Source organism: Hippichthys cyanospilos, chromosome 2, assembly GCF_059441005.1.
Source record: "Hippichthys cyanospilos isolate Australia breed blue-spotted pipefish chromosome 2, RoL_Hcya_1.0, whole genome shotgun sequence".
Lineage (NCBI taxonomy): Eukaryota > Metazoa > Chordata > Actinopteri > Syngnathiformes > Syngnathidae > Hippichthys > Hippichthys cyanospilos.
Window position 1 is genome coordinate 30,843,322 of NC_142370.1, and position 16,538 is coordinate 30,859,859.

Genomic DNA, 16,538 nt, shown 5'->3' on the forward strand with positions numbered 1-16,538 from the left:
TAATTACTTTTGCTTTCCTGCTGTATCCCAAAAATAATAAACAATCTAATCCAAAAACGAAACCTTCAAATTGTTTTTCCCCAAGCCAGATGACATGGGTGACATCACCTCATCCAAATCAATAAAATCAAGTTCCTTATGTCCTATGATGTCCGCTTCACAACGAAAGATTCCTCTCTAATCGCAAATCAGTCCCCAGGATTTCAGTCAAACATTTTGCAGTTTTGAGTTTTCCATCCGATTCAAGCAGGGCGGGTCTTCATTGACTATTTCTTTGCTGAAAGAAACAGCCCAGCACACACACGCTCCCTCTTTTAACTCAAGCGTTTGTTATATCTTGTATCCGTGAGCGATTAGATTAGTCAGCCATTGGAGAGCAGCGCAAGAGTTTTTCTTGTCCAATGATTACACCGCACAGACGAAAATATGACGCTAGCTGGATTACTTTCAAAACTGATAACGATTAACCGAGCGGGAGGAACACTAAAACAGAAAGTGATGTTTTTACACGACTGTCTTCTCACACTCTCACCCAAACACTGAAAAAAAAGCCCTTTGAAATGACATCAAGTTAAAGCTGTTTTATTTTGAAAAATTTAACATAAAAGATGAACCAACAAATTTGAACAAGCCGTTACATGCAAAAACCTATTGTATAAAACATAAACATATATATATATATATATATATATATATATATATATATATATATATGTTTATATGTTCAAAAATAGTTTACGCATTTTGCATGAAATGAGCTTCCGAAAATCCATGCCTGCAATTGCAGTAGTCTGAGCCTTCAAGCTTTTAACGATCAGATGGCGTTTATGTCTTATCAACTTGTAAGTCCACTTTATTGGGGTGTAAACAAAGTCACGTTTATATACTACTGTATGAGCAGTATCTACTGACAACACCTTGACAAGAGATGAATTTTTTTTATCAAAACATAGACACAGTTGTAGTCTACTAAGATGTTTCTGAGAGTTTTATAATTGCTTTTTTTCTTGATGTAAAAATCATATTTTCATGTTGATTTTTTTTTGTTTTTAATAACGTGATCATCCTATTCCAAAGTTGTTCTTGAGAGTTTGAGCATGCAAGTGTTGTAAAGTGAAGTGGAAGATGTAGAACATGTTAATGGAAGTGACAATGCAGTCATAATTCACGGTCGCACTTCATTGTCTTCTAATTGAATTTGTGATGACATTGATCCTGGTGCAGAATTTTCATCATTTTTGGGTCATTTTCTTCCACATAATTCTTGCAGTATTTTAGTCAAGGGCTGACACACTCCTGGTGCATGAAAAGGTCACCATCCAGGTGAAATTTCAGCTTCCTGGTGTTGTCTTTCATTGCTTTCTTTTATGTTAAGTGTTTTGATGTAAAGATCATGGATTGGACAAAATACTGTACAAGAGTTAGTGATATGCAGTAACATCATTTTATTCAGGGACCCACATACCATTCTGAATCTTGTTTTTTTTTTTCAAATGAATTTACATTGCTGACTTTAAGACAACAAAAATTTAATTGTTTTTTTTTTTTTCCTAAAAGTATCACGATCAAATATCCTCATTCAAAAAGCTCTAACATGTCTCAAGCACATTACAGCAAAGTTTTAATGACAATTCTCAATGCAAAATGGCATGAAGAAATTGTTGGACAACAAGATCAAAATGGTTATGGTTATGGCCTTCCAGGAAAATAATGCTGTCATAATTTTCAGATGTACAACACAGCGAAAGCGGTCAAAGTTGTAAATTCAACTTCATCTTGCATCAGAAATTAACTCCTGAGAAGAGACAAATGAAAAAAAATCAAAATCAAATCCAATTCTGATTGTGATGTCATCCTAAATTATATATATATATATATATATATATATATATATATATATATATATATATATATATATATATATATATATATATATATATATATATATATATATATATATAAATAGCTTATGTTTTTTTTTTTTCACGTGATCAAGAGTAATATGAAGTTTTTATGTTATGGCATCAACCTCAAAAAGCAATATGGCTTAATTAAGGTACAAAGATTTCCCAGACATTTTTTTTCTGCCGGATCAAACGCGAAATGTTAGAAAAGCAATAAACATCGTAATGATGTCGTAATAGATGTAATATATTAACCTGTATTGTGGTTGCGATTTTTACTGTACTATGCAGTCAAGTAGAGCCAAACACACCTCAAGAATCACAGGCACGGAGCTGACACAACGATGGACGGCGTGATGGACCGATGGAAAAATGGAGGAGCCGGGCAGGCTGTTGGGTATGCAGCCCTGATAGCGAAGCTGGGATAAAAGACTCTCTATTGACACAGAGCACGGTACATCTCAGCTGTGACTTCACATATGCACAAAATTCACATTTCTACGGTAGCTAAAGATGGTTGTGACACCACTGACGTTTATCTACGGAAAAATGAAACACACGCACTGTGCCTGCATATCTTTACGGCCGAATGGGGTGTGCGCGAGAGTTTCACGTGTCGCGATGAATGAGAGAAACGAAAAACATATCGTAAACTGACCTGGGCACGAGGCCAGAAAAAAAAACGGACACTCTGGGCTTCAGAGCTCTCCGCAAGCTGTCAGACACACACACACAAAACAAACACATGAATGTCGTCAATGTGCGATTTTGTCCAAGCGAACTCTGAAAAAAAAGTTGTCGGGTTATCTTAGTGTATTTGTTATTTTGCTTATCGGTGACTTGAAAGCTGTGATAACGGAACAGTAAGATTGGTTAGTCATTCATCAAAAGCCGTGAAATGGAAGACGGCGTACAATCGACAAAAGAATGAAGAACAAATCACTTAGGCGCTACTCATTATTTTTAATGTGAGTGAAATGAACAAATGGCTTTTTAGATTTCCACGTAGTTGCCTGCCAGTTTGATTTCTAAATTAAAAAAACAAAACAAAGAACAGCTTTTACAATAAATACCAAGCACACTGTGTCTTTTCCTAGTGAATTAAATATAAAGTGGGGATTATTTTGATATATCTTGCTACCATCCAGCACATATCTTACCTCTCTCCCAAACTGTGCTCACCCATGACCCTGAACGGGATAAGCAGTAGGAAATCATTTAGGATTTAAAAAAAAAGTTTGCATCAGCACATGAGGAAATATTGACAATTTACATAACTTGACGGTACTCATTAAGGTGTCGGTGGAAGTCAGTTTATATTTTTTTTTTCCCCCCTTTTTACTTGATTACATGATTAAAAATTGGGAAATTGTATATACAATCTCTCTCTCTCTCTCTCTCTCTCTCTCTCTCTCTCTCTATATATATATATATATATATATATATATATATATATATATATATATATATGATTGACAGTGCACTTTTTGACCTTTTACGAAGATATATTAACAAATAAGGCTGTCACTATTGAATATTCTTTAATCGATTGTGCTATCAATTATTGTGTCAATGAGTTGAATAATCGGATGAAATATAATTTTGTGTAAAAAGTGAAAAAACATTTTTTCTTAAGACCCATTGAGGGGTGAACACTGGCAAGTGTCCCTGAAGGTCGCGGCTCATTTGATCTTCTCAGGGTTTGTTAAAGGTTGCCAGAGGTCACCAAAAGGTCACCAGACAAAACATAACAGATAATCGGTCTTTTTACATGAAGGACTACAAAAATCAATGAATAATTACATTGAGAGACATTTGAATAATATTAAGGTCTACAGCTCTAAACTTTTACTCCATTATTAAAACGGTCATTGATTTATTTTATAATCATTATCTCTGGTATTTGGGTCCACCATTTATGAATATTGTATTTCATAAGTTTGATGTCAAATAACCTATAAATTATTTTTGTGACCAATTGTGTGGTTTGCTGGATGGGTCACTAATATCAAGGGTGCGAATTTCGACCCAATTTGGGCCATTGATCTTGATAATGTGTTTTTTTTTAATTGCAATGTTTACATTTGGGATCCGTATGATCCTTGACACCGAAGGGTTGGGGTTGAATAAGGCTGAGGTCCATCACATCATCTTGACTGCGCTTTTGAAAAAAAAAAAAAAAGGAATAACTGATGGCTAACCTTACAAAGGGCTCTCATGGCCACGGTGTCCATAAAGTTAACTGAGCTGAAATCCAAAACCAAGGAGTGGCCGTGAGCCGGCAGTTGCGCGGAGGAGGACGACGAGGAGGTTCCGACTCCTGCTGGGTTCTCTTCCTGAGCGCGGCTCAAAATCTAAACAGAAAATGGAAAAGTTGGAGACGATTCCGTCACAATGTGTTTGTTGGAGTGTGTATGCCACCTGTGTGATCTCAGTGAAGACCAGTTCCGAGTTAGCAAAATAAATTGGACTGGGACAAAGGATGATGGTAACTCCGGGAACCACCTTTGCCTGTTGAAAATATACACATTAATCATTCAAATGCCCATAAAACATGGCGGAATCTTTAATCCATGATTAACACATTTTTTTATATTCTATGTGTTGATCTAAATATATTGCTATTTTAATTGATGGAACTTGTCTTTGGTTGTATCCTAACAAAAGCAAAACATTTTTCATGAGTACAAATGCCGCTAGATAATATTAAAAGAATTAAAAAAAAAACCATTCAAACAGGTTAAAAAACTGAAAACACCTGAGTGTAGAGTTGCACATCTCTGTAACAATCTGTACCAGGAATTTGACCTAACACAACAGTGGAGGAGCTGGAAGATAAGGACATGAGAGAAACAGTCATAGGAGAAGATATAGCTCAAATTAATTGGGAGAGAAGGTAAAAATGCAGAGAGGTAACATAAATGATCTTGCCGAAATGGAGTGATGTTCAAATGGAACCGAATGAACCATTATATACTATGTATATTTTATTCCTTCGCACCACAAAATGTAATATCAACATCGGCCAGAGGCGGCGCCAAAATACAAAGATCAAGCCAAACAAAGCACATATGAATGAACTGTTTAACTAAATCAGTTCCAAAACATTAATTTGGGTGCAGCCCACGTGGCCCCGTACCAGTTGATCTAAGTTGCTGACTGATGGTTGGAAACTACTGATCTAGAGGACTGAGAGAAAAAATAAGCGATTCATGAGGCTTCATTTTCCATTCATACCAAAATGAATGAAAATACCATTGAGCCATTATGGCCTCATGGACACAGTAAGCTACAATAATATAGAATTTAAAAAAATATGCATGTGAGTCCTGTTGAATTGTTTGTCTACGTGCTTTGCACCACCCTTTATGTCTCAGTTTTTGAAGAATTGAATACTCTTTGTATAATACAAAGAGTTCTATGCAGATTAAATGTCAGAAAAAAACCCAACAAAAACAAAAACACTGACCGTTGTGTTCTGTAGACGAGCAAAAGGAGAGAGAATGCGATGGACACTGCCAGACCCAGGTCCAGGTTTAGGACTAAGGTTGAAATCAGTGATGCCACCCACACCAGCTTGAGAAGAGAGATTCCAGAACAGAGGTCAAAAGTTCACAGTGGGAAAGGCAATGGAAAGTCGTGTGATAATAGTCCGACTGCAATATATGCATTTGCACACTACCATGTCTAATCGATCGGACTTCCATAGTGAAAAGACATCTTTAAACTGGGCCAGCACTCCCTGCAGGTTCACCACAATGATCACTGCCAACACTGCCTGGAACACACCGCAAGATTTGAAATCGTTTACTTGATGATAGCTTCTGAAATGGCAACTATGCTCAATGTATCTGTCATAGTGTTATGGTTCCAGGGAGCCTTATACAGTGCATAAAACATAACTTTTTATTTTTGGGAGACAACATTAAAAAAATAACTTAATCGCCATGTTAATTCTTCAGTTTTTACCTCTGCATTTCAGTTATAAATATAATTTTACAAATAATGTTTTCGAACATCCTGTTTGAAATTTTGATACGCGATATATGCTCCAATTTTGAAGCAATTAAATGAGGACAAGGCGCACAAACTGCAAGTTTTTGTTAAACCAAAGCTCGATTTTATAAAATGAATCCAGAAACTATTTTAAAATCGACAAAACAATATATTTTTAGGTTTTGGGTTGCAATTTGATTAGAAAATTAAGTTTAATATTTAATCGAATGATTATATTCTTTTAAACTCTTGATTCATCTTGGCATTGATCTAAATAGTCTTTTAATATAATCAAGAAGTATTTTTTCCCTGTTTTGTCTTTTTTGAGTACCACCAATTTTTAGTGAAAATACTTGCAAAAGATATCAATAAGTATTTGGGATTGGAGATCGGTAATCTTAAAAACATACAATTACATCCTTGCGATTTAATCATTAAATTTTTCATCAACAATTAATACTTTTAAAAGCACATTTTTGACTGTCAGATGGTGTACCCTTAGATTGTGGCTGAATCAAAATTTCCTTTCAATGTTTAATACATTTATATTTCGCTGTGTATATGGTGATTTTCACAGGTTCCGTTTTCTGAATAATTTACCTGAAATGTAGCTATTTCTATTGGTAGTAGGAGGAATACAAAAATAAAGACACGCATGCTGTCTCCAACAGAGCCAGAATATGTATGCATGAATGCAGGAATTGATTTTCCGTCCAGGAATAAAAATAGCTGCAATTATATTGCGAGTATACTTTACCTTTGGCAGCTGCTCAAAGAGATGACCGATCTTCAGCAAAACGGTTAAAATCAGCAGGGCGGATATCAAACCTGACATCTAAACAGCAAAGTGCAAATACAAAGCAAAATAAACATGGCGACCCGTATTAAAAAAAGGACACATTTTTGATTGAAAAAAAAAAAGAAGTTTTCATGTTACCGGTTCACCAAAAACATCTTTTAGGGCAACAATACCTGTGATTTGACACCAATGCTTTCTTGAACCATACTGCGTGAGAAAGAGCAACTGACAGCAAAACATTGGAACATGGCGCCTATGGAGTTACACAAACCCAGAGCCAGCAGGTCCTAAGGAGGGAGGAACAACGATGGCTTGTATTCAAAATAAAATACGAGAGCTATTTTTTTCTAAATCAAAGAGAGTTTCATTTAATATTTGGAAAACTGCTATTGTGTTGAGTTCAGAAACCAGCTTGCCAACATGTCTTCTATTTGAATAAGTAGGCTGTTAATGAATTAACCACTTGCATCGCTTTGTTATAAAATGACTTGGAACTCAAGCTCCAGCAAATTATCCATACCAATGTAATTGCATTCCAGAGTCAAGTACTGATATTGCCACTGTCCCTTCAAATTAATTATCTTCACTGCACTCAAACAGACTGTGACGTACACTGAAAAAAGAAAACATGAGTTTAAGCAATCCATCAAAACCAATGTTCAGGCTTCGATCAATAAAAAAAAAAAAAAATATATATATATATATATATATATATATATATATATATATATATATATATATAGGCAACAGTGCTTCTCAATTATATTTTGAGAAAACCTTTCGCGCTCCCCATGCTGTCATCAAAAAAGTCATCATCATCGTCGTTATCGTCATCATCGTTGTCGTCGTCACCATGATTGTCATCAGTCGTCATCATTGTCATCATCTTCATTGTCATTCATCTTCGCCATTGTCGTTGTCGTCATTGTCATAATCGCCATCGTCATCTTTGTCGTAGTCATCATCTTCATTGTCATCATGATCGTTTCGTCATCATCATCGTTAACATCGTTGTCATCATATTCGTCATCATCGTCTGCGTTATTGTTGTTGCCGTCATCGTCCACTTCGTTGTCATCGTCGTTGTAAAATTATACAAGTACACCTAATCCTGTATCATATTTAGAATTAACAGAAGAAATCAACTTTGAACAACTGATAATTATTTTTTACAGTGTTTATACGGGTTACTGCAACGTCTAAAACAGAAAACCTTGCGCCCCCTAGTGGGGCCCGCCCCACTATTTGAGAAGCACTGCCCTAAAACTACCCTAGAATACTGGAAACATCTCCTTTTTAAAAAAATAAGATTTTTCTTTATGAGATAAATGTTCCATTTTCTGAGTACATACTGTACCTGACTGGAGTCAAATTGGTAGCCATGTTTGTGGGCAAAAACTGAGCCCATGGCTGAGAAGATGCTGAAGCCCACCAGAGCGACCGATAGCGCAGGGACGAACAGTTCCCCGACCATGGAGAGAGAAGGGATGACGGGGGGCGACAGGCTTCGGAAAAGACAACAGCAGAAAACATCCGTTTCAATGACAACGGAATTAAATTCAAATTTATAGAAAAAGTGCAATTTTATCCAAGACTTTAATACTCGATTCTCTTATTATGCTTCAAGATCTATGGTTCTGTTTTAAATTTAGTAGAATATTCTTAAAACATTGCTCTGGATGCCGTTGGAACATTGTGTAAAACTGAAATAAAAAGACCTTAAAGACAATTAATGTTCAAAATTATACATTTGTTTTTTAGTGATGGTGTTTTTTTTTTCCTTCTCAAAAATTGCTTTGATGAGGATCTTGACTACGCGAAAAAAAAAGATTTAGGTCAGTCAACATACAGCCTGGGTTCGTTATCTCTATTCAACGTTGAGTAATTCGTGCTAATTCACAATAACAATAGCATTAGAAACGAACGATAAATTGAAAAAAGAAGCGCTAAAAGACAATAAGTCTACTGCACTGACCCAGAGGGGATATCTCCGACCACCTGGACACTGTGTTGTCCGGCCAAGTCCATCTGCACCGAGACCACAGTACCCAGGACGATCTGTAAGCTCCCCCCAAAAAACAGATTTAACACACACTCATTTGTTATTATAATGACATACCGTCCAAAGTAGTTCAACAGGAGTTGAAGCGCTGACACACTTTGTAGAGTTAAGTAGCTTATCACATCAATGAAACATAAAAAAACACTTAAAAAATTGTGTTATCATCACGAGATGCACTGATAATACATAAAAACAAGTCATGGAATTAAAAAAAAAAAACAAAAAGAAATTATTTGCAGAAAAAAATGGCATATGCTCACCAGGATAACTTCCCAAGGTATGGCCAATGGCAGCCTGCTTTTAAAACGTTGATTCACTATTTTGCCGGCGATGAGGATCACCATGGAAACCGCAGTGACTGACAGAGTTCCTGGTATCGCGCCCGTCATGCCACACAGGACATCGTGTAATGTCTGGGAGAAGAGGACACAATCAGAGGAAAGATGCTTTAATGACACTTTCCATACAAGGGCAATACAATTAACTCTTTAAATTCCAAAGACAAATTTTGATATTCTTTTTTTGGTTTAATTAAACAGTGCAGAGATTCAATCCCGGGTGAAACAGGTATATACCGTGTTTAAACCTAGAGCTATATATACTAGTGGGTACATGACCAACTTGACCTAGTTGTAGCAGACCATAAACGCGCGAGAAAAACAACTCAATTAGCTTAGAATGCACTATTTATCCAGATTTCCATTAAAACAGGAAACTCAGTTTTGTGGATTTTGATTTGATGTCACTATGACAACCACCCAGCTAAAAAATGGGACTAAAAGTAGGCTTTTATGACAAATGCATCAAGACGAAGAAAAGTGAGAGTGTGTGTGTATATGTGTGTGTGCGGGCGTGTGTAATTCCAACCAACCCAAGCAGGGGCCATCAGCCCAGTATGTCTCTGTGCAAATATTCCAGTCATGAGGGGCAGCTGCATAGCAACTACATGCAGGCCGGCACCTGTTGTGTAGCCTCTGATGAGGGGATCGGACAACCAGCGGCACACTGCCCCGCAGCGCAACACATACAGCAGGAGCTGGATGAGGACCCGCAAACACACATTAACACTTTCCAAACACAGAACACACACTGGGAATCTCTTTTCAAATAAATTTACATCATAAAGTACAGTATGTCTTTCAAAGTGTACACAATTTGTGTGCCATCACACTGTAAAACATTTAAAAGACATAATTTTGTGACAGATATTGATGAAAATATATATTCAGTGCATCTGTGTGTGTGTGCACCTGTATGAGACCACAGAGTAGGGTAAGTTGGACAACTATATTAACTTTCGCCTCCACCACACCAGCATCATCGTCGGGCAGTTCCACAATGGCAGGGACGGACCCAATCATGATGGCCAGGACGGCAAAAGTTCCTGAAACAAACATATTACTCTTTGCTGACTAACTCATTCACTGCCACATGCAGTTATAAACCGACAAACATTCATTTTTAACTGCCAGTGAAAGAGTTCAAATTGATGCCCTATATAGCTATCAATAGCAGTAAACGTAAAAAAAGCAACATGGCTACCGAGCAGATTAGTTCAGCATTGTATCACTTATATGTGCTTCTATTTTATTTATATATATATATATATATATATATATATATATATATATATATATATATATATATATATATATATATATATATATATATAAGGGCTGCATGATTATGTCCAAAATAATAAGAATCACAATTATATTGTTCAATATTGAAAAAAAAACATGATTATTTATCACGCTTGTTCATCATGTTTGATCAAACATGTTTATTTATTGCCCTTTTTGAAACAAGTAGTCCGTAAACAAGGCGTCAATGCTTGATATTTACAAATAATAATAATAAAAAACTAAAATAAATGTAAAGTAAATAATAACTAAAACAAATTCACAGCCCAAGACATGGCTAAACTTAGCACACAGTTACTGTAACTTACTTGCTGAGTGCAAACCATTGAAAACAATAGCGTACTGATAACCAAGCAGACTATTCACTTTTGAGCAAATTTTCATCAATTAACAGTCAAAATGTCATTTTCGGTCATTTCAAATCGATTTTTTTTTTTTTTTTTTCAGTCACCCACCCAGGGAGAGATGTCTGGAAGTGCCGAATATGAAGTAGATTATCAGCGGGTAGAGAGATGTGTAGAGGCCAAACACTGGAGGAATGCCTACCAACATGGCGTTGGCCATACCTGCGTAGAAGAGAGAACAAGGAACATAACTCCCATAACTCACTTAATTTTGATGGAGGCAATATTCACTAACTTAAAATATTTTCTAAGAGCGCCTTGTTGAGGTGTAATTTGAAAACAATTCCAGCATTGTATATGTGTATTTTCAATCATTATGGAGGAGAGAAATTGTAGTTAAAATATGCCTGTTTGATATATGGACACATTGAAGTTCTGGTACCAGTTAAAGGACAAGTCATTACGAAAGTTTACTTTTTCATCATGTGTTCTATGTGCCCCCATTAAATCTAAACACGAGAATTTGATTTATGTTGTGTTTGTGAAACATTAATTAAGCTGCAAAACCCAACAGTTTTCCCTTATCTCAGTCTGCCACTTGCTGTCCACTTAAAATGACATCCCTGGCTCACCTGTTTTCTTAGTTTGATCATGTGACATTCACAATCTGAGCCGTGATTGGCCTTTACTTGAGCAACGGTGATGTCATTTGCAGTCAAGAGCAAGTAGCAAATTGGATGAAATGTTCCGCTTAGTTCTTATAACACAAACACAATATTAATCAAGATACCATATTTAGACACTGTGAAATACAAATTTAGGGGTAGACTTCCCCTTTAAGGTCATATCCACAAAAAGGCAAAGTCACGAGTATCCAAAGAAAACTGCAGCTGAGTTTTGAACCTGGAACCTTCGAACCCTGAAGCTAACCACGAACCACTAGTGCACACCGATGCCATGCCTCCATATTTTTATTAATGATCATTTCTGCTCTGTTGAACGTCGCTCACCCTGTGGCAGATGCATGACGCCCACGCTAAGCCCGGACACCAGATCTCCAACTGCGTTTTCTCTAATGGAGTAGTGAGGCAGCCATGACAGAATGGGGAACGAACCAAGCAGAGCGTTCTTCAACCTGGAGACCGAACACCTGAATGGAATGCAAAGCCACGCACATAGATTTAGTCATGGGCCCAAGTTGAGAGCTGCACCACTTTGACTCACCGGCACTGCAGTTTGACCTTCTCCGTGAAGGACACCGATTTGTCAACTCGATGCCCAATGAGCTCCAGCTGGGCCTCATCCAGGGCCACAGCGGGACACTGCCCATTGTCAGGACTTAGATCAATTTCATCCATCTAAAAAACACGTTGAAGTTTACTGGCACAACAGAGAACTTTTACTTGTATTACTGAGCTTGTCTTCAACGTGTGCAAAGCACATTTCTGCCTTTGAGGGGCCACATAACTGAGCCGGAACGTTTTTGCAGCGAATGACAGAGACAGGACATATGTGAGTGATACCGGTATCACGTGCAAGTGAGAGTGGGAGCAAAACACACAAAAGCACACGTGAGCCAAGGAGGGTGAGGAACTGCCTTGAAACAGTTCAAGGCAGTTCCTCACCCTCCTGCACACTGCACAGGGTTTACGACCCCCTTTTGTCCTACTCCACCACCTCCGTTACCTTGCTCTGAATGCATCCATAGAATTAAAAAAATGCACTTTAGTTACGAAACTAAACATGCAAAAACGAAGGGGAGTGTGTAAAGCGCACCTTTTCCTCATGTCATCTATCGGCCGGTCCACTCCGAAATCCAGTCACGAAATTGCTGCAACATAATAATCTCAGCGAAAAAAATAAGCACAACCAAAATTACAAAGTAAAATTTCGAGGGTTGCACAGTTTATGAAACTACTACAATCCTCAGTAAATTGTATAATATGGAATCGAAAGTAAACACGACGACATGTTCCGTCTTTTCCGACAATCAAAACAAACTTGAGGGGGTGATGACGTAGGTGGCATGGGGCGATTCGCCCCGCCGCAAAAAATTAAAACCAGAACATAACGACTTGTAGTAGTACTCGTAATTCGGTAGAAGTAAAGAACAATATCTGTGGCGAAGAATGTTTTTTATAATTTTATTAACCCCCCACTTTTCTTATCGTTTTGAGAAAGTCTGTCAGTTGTCGTGACAAAGTAGGAAAAATTATTTTTTAACCATTCATATTATTTTATAAATGATTGTCTTGTAACCGTAAAAAAAAGTTTGGATGCAATGATATTCATCTTTATTTTTGAACAAAATAACATGGATCGCAACCGTCCACTGAATATCTACTACAAGTCCCAGAATGCACTGCAGTAGCGGCCCACTCATCTGACAACCCGATGTCAATTGGCCAATGAGACAACGAGAAAATGTAGCGTTTCCGTTAACTAATCATGAATCAAAGCACGTGAGAAAAAATGCCCTAAATGTAAATATGTTAAAATAATAATTTCATCTTTAAGTTTTGACTAAATACATGATTGACAAATTGATGTTATTACTCACAATGTTAAATCCATCCCCGTTAATTGAACATAAAGCAGATAACGAGGTTGGCCACAACCAGGGTTACAGTTACTTCCTTTTCTGTTAAACCTCAACCACCACGTTTTAGATATCAATTAAAGAAAAATATTGCGGAACTTTACTCTAAACTACTTACTCGTGCCTAAAATGTCAAATATGTAAATAAATATACACTACACATACCTGTTAAGTGTAGCCATAGCCCATGCTGTATGGATGTCAACAGGTGCACAACACAACATTTAATTATTCAGTCAGCTGCATGTAGTTAAAAAAAAATGCACATTAGGAATCACTTAACTTGTTGCGTAGTTTTACCTCAAAACTTTTTTTTTTTTTATATAAGCCAGGAAGGCATAAAAAAGTCACTCATTCAATGTTTAGAAACACAGCAGTTTGTAAAAGCTCCGGTTTAAAAGTACGTGGCCTCCTCCATCATTAGTTTCCCATCTCAAGAACATGTTTTAGAGGTCAAGGCAAAACATGATTATTGCATGAATTCGGTCAATTCAGAAAAGGAACGCTCTCATTCGCTTTTTTTTTTCCTTTGGAGTGTCAATAGTGTGTCTGTTTCAAAAGCTGCATGAGGTTTCTCATGCGTTGAAGACGCCATCGAGGTGACTGGTGCAGAGGAAGCTCAAAGAAAGAGAAGGTGAAGCTGCGAGAGAAGCTGAGGTTGGTGATTGGACGGATGGGAGGAAGACGGCTTGAGGCGGGTGTCACCGACATCTTCTCTTGTGTATCTAATTCTCTGCATGCTTCATCTAAAGACAGAACACCGGTATCAATCGGAGTGGGTTTATATTGACATTACCATCAATAAAAAAAATAAATATATCATCTCGATTTTCTTCTATCATTCTGGATGAATTTGATTTTAATCTCTTTTAATGGAAGAAATTAACTTAACATTTATAGAGAGCTTTAATAAAACCAGTGGAAAATAATCAAAAGAAATGAATGTTGATTTAAAATGAGTTTTAAGTAGAACTAACATTCGTAGCATGAGCATAACTTGGTTAAAGGGATAATCAATTTATTTAGCTGTAAAAAGTTGTTTTGTCAACAATTAATTTGACAGCAATCATTTTTCATGTATAATTGATAGCTCTGAAACCACTTTTCAACTTGACATCATCCGTACACGGGACTATAACGACCAATCATGGCTCACCTGTTGGTCATGTGACGCGAGCCTTCAGCGCATTTGATGTCATTTTCGGTCGACAGCAAAAGGTGAAAAAACGTGTTTTTTTTTGTTTTGTTTTTTTAAAGCACGTATTACTTAAAAATATTTTTAGTTAGCAGAATAACTGAAAAACAAAGACGTAGTTTTCCATTTTGAAATGAGTCCAGATTATGAAGTTATTTATTGATATTTTTTTCAAAAATTTTCCTGGGCTAAAAGAGTGTCAACAGTGGGTACCTTTTGGTATTTGGCCATTTTTAGCAGCAAAAAGATCATTTTTACTGCTAAAAATGGTTAAATAAGTCAACTATCCTTTAGAATGCCGTAATTAAGTAGTTAGTATCTATTGTAAATATGTTTTGTTTGCCAACCATTCAGCATTCATACATTTACGAAACCTCAATTTCACGATTGAGCTAATTTTCTAATCTTCGATTTTTAAAAGGGCAAATTAACTAAATTAAATAGATTTATTGCCCTGCCCTAGTCAAGCTATAATGCTAATTACTGTAAGTGATTTTTAAAGGAAACGTTGGGTTCCCAAAACACCTTGTGAGCTGAAACTCAAAGTTAACTCTTCATTCTGCTCCCCTTGATACGGATAAGGCGGTTTTGGAGAAAGTGCTACGTCAATGGATTCGAAAGAGGAGTCGGAGAAAAGGAGGGTTCTCCAGGGTGTCATTGTGGAGTCAGAGACGAGAGGAAGATGTCCATCATGAGCAGAAGCTCTCTGCTGATGGCCGCGCTTTTTGCCTTTGCTACGCTGGGGAGTTCGTGACGGGAAATGAGGCTTGCCTGTCAAACAAAAACGAGGTCATTTCAAACGACAAGATCACACACTTTTCACTGCAGCTTTTTTCTTGCACGTCAAGTTCTTGCACGTTTTGAACACCTCACCTGTTTTATTCCCATTAGACGCAATGAGAGGGAGGCGTTCACGTGGCATCACCGAGACGGACTGCAATTGACAGGAAGATTTTAACCATACCATGATGCTGATTTCTGAATTTCATTGTGGAAAGTTTAAATTATAAAGCTACGGGCCCTTTGAAAGTCATTCAAGATGTTTGTTGTTTAATTATTCAAGTATAGAAAAATACAATCCTGAAATAATCCAAAATTCAAAGCCATATTTTTATATATGTAAGATATTAAATCAGTGTTTAGCTAAAACACTTAAAAAAGCTTCTCCACAATGAATAAAGCATTAAAGTGACTAATTACTTCATATAATTACTTCCTCATATGTATAGTCTTTTCACTCAATCTACTCCATAATATGTTCAGAATCTAAGTCTATTTATTCATTAGTGGTTCACTATTACTGCTTTTATTGCTCTAGTACTGTTTTTTTTTGTTTTATTGCCTACCTTATTATTTGCTCTATTAACTGAGTAATAATTTCATTTTGTGGTATCACTATGCGTATGACGATAAAAGTCGTTCAGGGATTAAGACAAGAAAAGTATGTAAATTAAATGCATTATATCGGCTTTACTTTAGCTACTGGTTAAATTTTTTGAACACAGACGCTGTAGAAAGACATTTGATTAAAAACTCAAGAAAATAAAACTCTTGCACCTGTCTTTCAGTAGACATTCAAAAAACCTCACGGTAACATTAACAGTGATAATTCAAGGCAGCTTCTCATATCCTCGTAACCCCCCGCCCAATCTTGCCTCACCTTCACCTTCCGTCAGCACAGCGGCAATATTTTCACTCAGCTGGCACCACTTTTCGGAATGCAGGAATTTTTTCACATGCAACTATGTTTCCCTCTTTCCTTCTGTCTTTGCTTAGTACCTTGATGGAAGTACTATTCACTTTCCTTCCCCGCTCCTCTTGTTTACTCTCTGCGATGACAGCTTGTGAGATGGGTGCTAGACAAAAGGGCAACATGAGATGGGGTTAATACATTAAAATATTAATGGTGCATTCAGCCAGTCTTAATGGACTCTGACCCTTCGTTTGCCCTACACAAATAACAGAACTCCGCAAAAGGTTCGGGGTAGTACCGGAC

At 36.9% G+C, this 16,538-nt stretch overlaps 2 protein-coding genes across 2 annotated transcripts; both read right to left on the minus strand.

Moving 5' to 3' along the window:
• Positions 1-1,369: 1,369 nt before the first annotated feature.
• Positions 1,370-12,730, minus strand: slc26a6.1 (solute carrier family 26 member 6, tandem duplicate 1). The gene is given in 20 exon segments (XM_088407516.1): positions 1,370-1,795; positions 2,216-2,340; positions 2,563-2,584; positions 2,587-2,619; positions 4,106-4,258; positions 4,326-4,415; positions 4,663-4,732; positions 5,374-5,480; positions 5,587-5,682; positions 6,658-6,735; positions 6,873-6,986; positions 8,057-8,204; positions 8,675-8,757; positions 9,022-9,174; positions 9,633-9,797; positions 10,012-10,145; positions 10,860-10,970; positions 11,759-11,898; positions 11,973-12,106; positions 12,525-12,730. Coding segments are annotated over 19 exon segments (1,980 nt in total). The 5' UTR covers positions 12,525-12,730; the 3' UTR covers positions 1,370-1,771.
• A 987-nt stretch (positions 12,731-13,717) lies between these two features.
• LOC148428235 (uncharacterized) lies at positions 13,718-15,509 on the minus strand. The gene is made up of 3 exons (XM_088436323.1): positions 15,416-15,509; positions 15,068-15,313; positions 13,718-14,093 (listed from the first exon to the last, which is right to left on the minus strand). The coding sequence occupies exons 1-3, from the start codon at positions 15,507-15,509 to the stop codon at positions 13,885-13,887; spliced, it is 549 nt and encodes a 182-aa protein (XP_088292449.1). The 3' UTR covers positions 13,718-13,884.
• Positions 15,510-16,538: the final 1,029 nt, after the last annotated feature.

Bases quoted from the DNA above. Each gene is read 5' to 3' on its own strand.
- LOC148428235 (XM_088436323.1), bottom strand. From the start codon at position 15,509: ATGGTATGGTTAAAATCTTCCTGTCAATTGCAGTCCGTCTCGGTGATG. The intron at 15,314-15,415 runs GTGAGGTGTTCA...TTTGTTTGACAG, and splicing joins GTCTAATGGGAATAAAACAG to GCAAGCCTCATTTCCCGTCA. The intron at 14,094-15,067 runs GTGTTTTGGGAA...TTCTGTCTTTAG, and splicing joins TTTGAGTTTCAGCTCACAAG to ATGAAGCATGCAGAGAATTA.